Source organism: Aedes aegypti, chromosome 2 (assembly GCF_002204515.2).
Source record: "Aedes aegypti strain LVP_AGWG chromosome 2, AaegL5.0 Primary Assembly, whole genome shotgun sequence".
Classification (NCBI taxonomy): Eukaryota; Metazoa; Arthropoda; class Insecta; order Diptera; family Culicidae; genus Aedes; species Aedes aegypti.
The window spans coordinates 172,908,200-172,915,792 of NC_035108.1; the positions used below are offsets into that span (position 1 = coordinate 172,908,200).

General features: G+C 38.8%; 1 protein-coding gene across 4 annotated transcripts in view; it reads left to right on the forward strand.

Moving 5' to 3' along the window:
• The window catches only part of LOC5566008, a 49,748-nt gene extending 44,624 nt beyond the window's left edge, over positions 1–5,124 (forward strand). For 2 of the 4 annotated variants that reach the window (XM_021843167.1, XM_021843168.1), the window contains exon 3: positions 4,224–5,124. In XM_021843167.1, the coding sequence (XP_021698859.1) occupies positions 4,224–4,870 (647 nt within the window). In that variant the 3' untranslated portion in view covers positions 4,871–5,124. The remainder of the gene's footprint in view (positions 1–4,223) is intronic. The other 2 variants (XM_021843170.1, XM_021843169.1) reach the window with 2 other exon arrangements.
• Positions 5,125–7,593: the final 2,469 nt, after the last annotated feature.

Consider the following 7,593-nt stretch of genomic DNA (forward strand, 5'->3'; position numbering starts at 1 on the left):
AACAGAACTAAACATATAAAATTACAATTTATATTTATTGACCTTCTGTCTTAAATTTCACGTTAAGGTCAGAATTTCTATATAGAGCGGTACGATGGTCAATTTTTTTGTTTCTAAAAAAAGCGTCTTGATTCTTTCTAACTTATCCCCGATGCACTTTTTATATTATGAGCTCACTAGCGCCAGAAGTCAGATGTGTAGACGCCATAAGCACCCATCAAAACAATTCGCTTTGTATCTGTTAGAAACACATTTTCCTAGTCCTTCTTTTTTCCCTACGGTACAGTGCACCCGGCACCCACAATAGCATAGTACGACCTAGATATTTTCTTTCACTTTTCACATCCTCGTTGCAAAGGGTACCCGAAAACGCGGTTGAATTCAATGCAAAAGAAAAGCTTTTTTTTCCCTTGCTGGAAAAGCGTAGACACGTGGAAAAATGTCGAGCATAATTCATTCTGAGTAAAGGAACTTGCAGTGCCTCTGTTTGTATGGGTATGAAAGGGAACGAATTCGAAAAAGTGCACTTGAATGTTAATTAATGTAATTTACGTTGTTGATTTCGGCCAACAGTGGCCGTTCGACCGCGTTGGCGGTAGGTTCAAAATGCCCACGAGCGAATGGTGGAAAATGACGATATGTGCACTTGGGCTATGGGTGGAAAACTGTAGATCTGCCCGTTGATGCCCACAGGGAAACGACCAGACATGTGGTTATTTATGGTTTCCTGTCTGGTTGTTCAAAACATGTTGGTGGCTCGTTTGCTTTCGGTGGGCGATTGTTGATTCCTGTGCCTTCGGGTCAGTGGGATGCATTTGGGTGGTGATACATACTCAGGCATGGGGAACAGAATGGGCGACATTGCGTGCCGGAGAACTTTGTTTTTATTTTCATCGAATGCATTGTTGTGTCATTATAGCTTCAATGTGATTAAAAATAATGTGGAATGAAATAAGATTTCAATTATGCTTTAACCTTGAATACCATTGAAATAGATACACTGAGAAAAATACTATATCAGTGGGTTGAATAAAATATATCACGCCACTAAATTGGTGCGAAAAATTTCGTTCTTATTTAAAACATTATATGCAATCAATTATAACAAGGCAATATTTCCGCAATAAAATCAATCATGCAGGGATCAGGTATCAGGTATCAGAAGGCCGGCTCCAAAGGCACGTTCCCCACCAGTTGGGAGATTTGTGCCATCGCCATATTTGAGCCTATTTCATCATCTACCCGATGGGAGAGGAAAGGGAAGGGAAAGATGGGAGGAAATAGGAGTGAGGTCCCTTGAAGAGGGAAGATCGCATAAGCGAAATGAGAGCATGTAGCTCCATACCACAATGGGTTCGAACAGCGCCCTAAAAAGGGCACTGCAAAACGCATGAGCGTAAAGAGAGCCTATAGCTCATTACCACAGCGGGTTAAGAATAACAGGATGTCCTGAAGATTCAGGCTTCTGTATTCAGTTTCACTTAATAAGTGTTTACCAAGTAATTGGAATCGCATTTGCGCAAAAACTGGACAGTTACATATCAGGTGATACGAAGTTCCATAATCGGAGTCACAACTATCACACACAAATGAGTCAGCACGCTGAATATTTGCCATGTGATAGTTGAGTCGGCAGTGGCCTGTCAACGCTCTGACCAAGAGACTGCAATTCTGCTTTGACAGATTTGTTAAATACTTCGCCACCTTTGGAGATGGCTCAGTAATATACAATTTTGTTTGACGACACGACTCCAAACTATTCCAATATTGCTTGTGCAAAGTTGCCGCCCAAGAGTTTATCTGAAGCTTCACCCAGCACTTCGAAATTGGAATAGCCGGCTCAGGGCCAATGAAGTCATGCGATGCTCCATCGCGAGCTAGCTCATCAGCCAATTCATTTCCAGCGATGGAAGAATGGCCAGGTACCCATACAAGGTTTACAGAGTTGACTGAATTCAGTTCCTCAATTTGAGTTCGACATGCGATAACAAGCTTCGACCTTGAGTTGGCCGAAGCGAGAGCTTTTATAGCAGCCTGACTATCTGAACAGAAGTATATGACTTTACCCATTACGCGCTGTTGAAGTGCTGATTGCACTCCACACATAAGAGCAAATATTTCCGCCTGAAAAACGGTGCAGTTTCTACCAAGTGAGTAAAACTGATTCAGCCTTAGCTCACGAGAATATACTCCTGCACCAGCTCTACCTTCAAGAAGGGAGCCATCAGTGTAACATACTATATTGTTTGATATACTTCTTTCCAAATAGCCAGACGTCCACTCTTCCCGTGAAGGGAATTGTGTGGTAAATGTCCTGTAAGGAAAGTTACAAGCAATTGTGAGATCACTTGGAGCAAGGCCAATTTTGTCCCAATTCACCAAAAGTGGAAACAACGAAGTGTGTGTAGACCTACGATTCACTGGATTTTTCTCCAGTAGATCCAATACCCATAAACGGTAAGAGCAAGAAAGTGCTTCTTGTTTAAGATATATGTGTAGTGGCGCAACGTCGAAAAGGACATTGCGTGCCGGAGAACTTTGTTTTTATTTTCTTCGAATGCATTGTTGTGTCATTATAGCTTCAATGTGATTAAAAATAATTTGGAATGAAATAAGATTTCAATTATGCTTTAACCTTGAATACCATTGAAATAGATACACTGAGAAAAATACTATATCAGTGGGTTGAATAAAATATATCACGCCACTAAATTGGTGCGAAAAATTTCGTTCTTATTTAAAACATTATATGCAATCAATTATAACAAGGCAATATTTCCGCAATAAAATCAATCATGCAGGGATAGAAACTTGCAGTAGGCGAGAATCGAACCGAGGATTTTGCGTTCTCGACTTGTCAATGTTCATATGGACTTAGTTAATTTAAAAACTTGTTCTTGGCTCTCAATATTGCAACGTTCATTTATGTGTAACGTACAGTGGGGTAGGTGGATACAGAAAAATCAACAGTTAATTTCATCTTTTTATACTCAGCCAATGTGAATGAATTAAATTTAACTATCTTTTATAGATAACAGATGAGGGACCAATATAATGCAATTTTTCTGACATTGTGCATTATACATTGTGTATGCGATAAACAGATGTGATGAAATAATGTATAACTCGAATAATATTACTCTGATTCTTGTTATTTGAACTATGTAACATATATTGATTGTTTTAATTTTTTTTTTCAATTAACCATAATATTATGAAAAATGCATATACAATACTTCACATTAGATTGACAAAATAAACATTGGTATGTAGAATTTTTTGGTGATTTTTTTATGCACTTAAGATTAATAGAAATGTTATTTCTAAAAATTCGAGAGAAATTCATGGCTTTAAAATATTTATGAAAGTTGAGAGAGACAAAAGTTCGAGTGGGGTAATAGTTTCATTTAATTTCCTGAAATTTGTAGCTAAATTTAAAGTAAATGTTATACATGTGAATGCTTTTTAAGTGAGTGACTTTCACTTCAAATATCACAAGAATCTATTGAGATTTGCAAAAGTTCTAGCAAATTGTTGTTTTCAGACGTGCAAATTGTAATTTCCGTCTAATTTTCATTACATGAAACGAAATGAATTAAAATATTTTAATATTTGTATACATTGTTTTCTTTCGAATTTAGAAGCATCTAAATACAACACTCACTTGTAATGGGCTCTTTTGATTAAATAGCAGGGTTGGGAAAAAATCTGAAATTCACTCTACAGTAGCCAAACAAAGCCAATCACAGTCAGCGAAGCCAGGGAAACTCACGCCCATCGCTGCTGTAGGCAAAATGCCTTGAAAATTGCAAAACACCCGTTGCTAAAGGCAACCCAAAATTACTGTAGAAAAATGTTCTATTTCCCGCTGCATTTCTCGCATTCAGAGCCTTCAATGACACTCATGATTTAGAAAATTCGTGCACTCAACAGAGGCTACTTGATGAGATTCACGTTTTTGAACTACCGTACTGGGAGAGCCACGTGATTTTCGCGAAAATTCGAGCCTACTTCTATTACCATTCCCAGCACTGTTAAATAGAGCCATATTGCCACCTTATGATCTGTTTAATTCGAGTTCAAAAATATCCTTATCAATAAAATATTGTATGAGCTAAAGTGGGATTGATTGCTATCACTCATTTTGCGAAAAACAACCGAACATAATTTTGCTTGTAAAAATTGTCTAATAATCTATTTTTATTTTCACTACCTTATTTCAGATGTTGGAGAGCACATGAAAGATGCAGTGAAAAACGTGGCCAGCGAAATCGAAGGGGTACTAGGAGGAAAGACAGCAAACAAAGACAAGAGCGACCACGTAAACGAAAGCGATCTTCCCCAACTGAACGGTCACGACAAGGACGGCTCGGACTATCAAATAATTCCTTTGAAAGACCCGAAACAACCCGGCGTCGATGAGAGCTTAGAGAACATGAAAAATAATCTTCTGAAAAAGGCACAAAGCTTCAGCGACGATACGGAGAAAATGGCCGACGACATTATGAAGGAAACGGAAGATCTGATTCGGGACGCAGAAACCGGCATTGCTGATCAGGGGAAGGAAATGCTGACACGAATAACCTCCTCCGATGATGGTACGATTGAAATTCTCAACTTAGAAGGTAATAGCACTAGCTCTCCGACTCATTCCATTGATAGCTTAAAAACCTCTTCACCAGAACCGGAAATCGAACGGATACTGGACAACGACCCGCAATGCCCCCCAACGCCGGAAGCCACCATGAACAGTTTGGTATCGTCGTCGGATGGTGCTGGTACCGAGTCCGAAGCCGTTGATTCTGCGGCAACAGTTATCGAACAGGTGAAACCGGATCCTGGTCATGACGAAAGCAAGCGAGAAGCGTGAGTACGGTCACTGATACAATCCCAGAACATCGCACGCACAAATATCACCTTATTTCTCCTGCCTCTTCATCGTGTGGTAGCAACATGCAACTATAAACTAATGTTATCAGAATTGATGCAACCTTTTGTACAAACTTTCAGGATAGACGAATATCATTTATAGGATTTTTATTCAATTAGGATGAAATTGAATGAAAATGCATGAGAGCAGATCTAAGAATGTAAATATTAAATAAACATACTTTTTTTTTCTTTCAGTATTAATAATTTTCAGATTTAATGCTAAAATATTAGTTGAAACATGTGGATGGGATATAAAGCAATATTTTGTACATAAAAAAGATTAATATAAATAAACTGTATCTCAATGTTGTATTTCAGATGTATAAATAAATCATTCCGAGGAGAAATCACATCCATTCACCTAAGTAGATGAAGTAGAGCACCGTAGTGATGACTAAGTTCATTATTTGCTGAAAAATATTGTATAAAATAATTAGAGTATGTATCAAAGGCTATTGTTTTTAAAAGAAGGGTAAAACAAAGACTCATTTGTGAAACATTGAAATTTCTGAAGGATTCGACTCGACGATCTCCACGATCTCTAATAAATAGTTAATCATTACAACAAGGCTGTAACTCAACGGTCTATTACAGATGCACGTCTTGAGTGTGGTGAGAAAAAAAAGGTAAAACGACTCTGTAACATGCTACCTTCATCGAATTCCGAACAGACTTATACTCCGGTTTTTGTATGGCGATTTGGTTGAAATGTTTCGCTGAAAAATGTCACCAGATTACCTGGAAATGGCAGTCCATTGCAATTCAATTTTAACGTCTTCCAATCTATTTTCTACCTCGGGAGTAGTGATGATTCTCTAGTTCAAGGTCAGTAATACAAGCCCAGAAAAAAATATTTGCGAAATTAATCATTTTAACACGATTCATTCATTCAATTTGAATCAATGTGAGTTATGAATATGAAAAATGAATATGAGACAGAAAGAACACAATGTTCAGCATTTGAATCAAAATGTTGTTCCATACTTTTACGTAAAATCAACAATATACGAGTTTAATTATTCATTTTTATCGCCACACCCAACAGCTAACAGTTAGACTTTGCGAAGAAATTAAAGTTTTCACAAATATCAGCTAATTTATGCCTATCAGAAGCATTTGAAGTCACTGTTGGCCTTAAGTGTTCGCAATATGAGTCAAAACGGTATTGAACATAGAACGCAATCGGAAGGACCATCAAATTAGCCATGAAAATCAACTTTCACTATGATTCTCTAGCTCGATATCGACATTCAAAATATCGAGTAAGGGAGAGTTGACTGTATTTCGTTCAGTATGCTTTAGGCACGCACCATCAAAGTTACGAGCATTATCAAAGATTCCCCGTTTTACGATACAGCTTTTAAACATTCCATACCATAGGACGAGTGAAAATCAATCTTGGAAACAATAGAAATAATTATACAATGAACAATTATGGCCTCAATCTAGATCTAGATATAAAAACACATATGACACAAAGGAAAGTAAAGTGAGATTCGGGGAGAACTCTCCGTTCTACTATCTTACTTACTTTACTTTTAGTTTTGATGGCGCTACGACCTTCAAGACATGATCTGCGCTACAATGTTACGCTAATAAACTCAGTCCATGGCTGCTTGACTCCATTTCCTCGGTCATACCACACTTCCAAGATCCTGCTCCACTTAGTTAAATCACCGAGCTCGTCATGTACCGACCGGATTCGAAATGAACACGATCTTTGCGGGATTGTTGTTCGGCATTCTCACAATGCGTCCCACCCATCGTTCCCGTTCAGCTTTGGCAACTTTCTGGATAATGTATTTACCGTAGGTAGCGCTTGTAGGTCCTCTTCCAGCATTGTTCACGTCTCATGCCCATAGAGGACTACCGGTCTTATCAGCGTCAGGATCTGTCGCAACAAGATTTGATCCGTTATCGATCGCCCGTCCACGAAACCGGCTTGGTAAATTCCCACAAATCTGCTTGCTAGCGGCGATAGACAACGAAAGATAATCTGAGGTTGCGTTAAAAATAATGATCTCTCGGTAATCCTCACATTCTTAAATGTCACCCTTTTTGTATATTGGGTATATTACTCCGTCTATCCACTTCTCCGGTAGCTATTCTGCATCCCAGATACTGACTATCAATCGGTGCAGTCAAGTAGACAACCTATCCGTTCCAATTTTAATAAGTTCCGCTAAAATACCTTATCAGCTGCTTTTTTGCTCTTAAGCTGTTGATAGCATCATAAACTTCACTCATTGTTGAAGTTGACACGTCTTGCTCATCCACCGCACCGATGAAGCCATTCCTTCTCTACGCCATTCAGGTAATCATCGTAGTTCTATCTATATCTTTCAATCATCTCACGTTCGTCTGTCAAGATACCTCCATCTTTACCCTGGCACATTTGGCTCGCGGTCGCGGCACAAAGCGTATGCGCGATTCATTGAGTTTCTTGGAGAATTTACGCGTTTCTTGAGAACGATACAGCTAATCCATCGCTTCGCACTCCAGCTCTTCTAGACGGATTTTTTTTTATCCAGAAATAGATGGGTTTGCTGCCTTCGCTTCAATGTGTATCGTTCCACATTTTGATGGGTACCTTGTTGCAGCATTATCGCCTGCGCTGCATTTTTCTCGTCCAAAACCGACCTCGCCGAACCAAACGTTCCG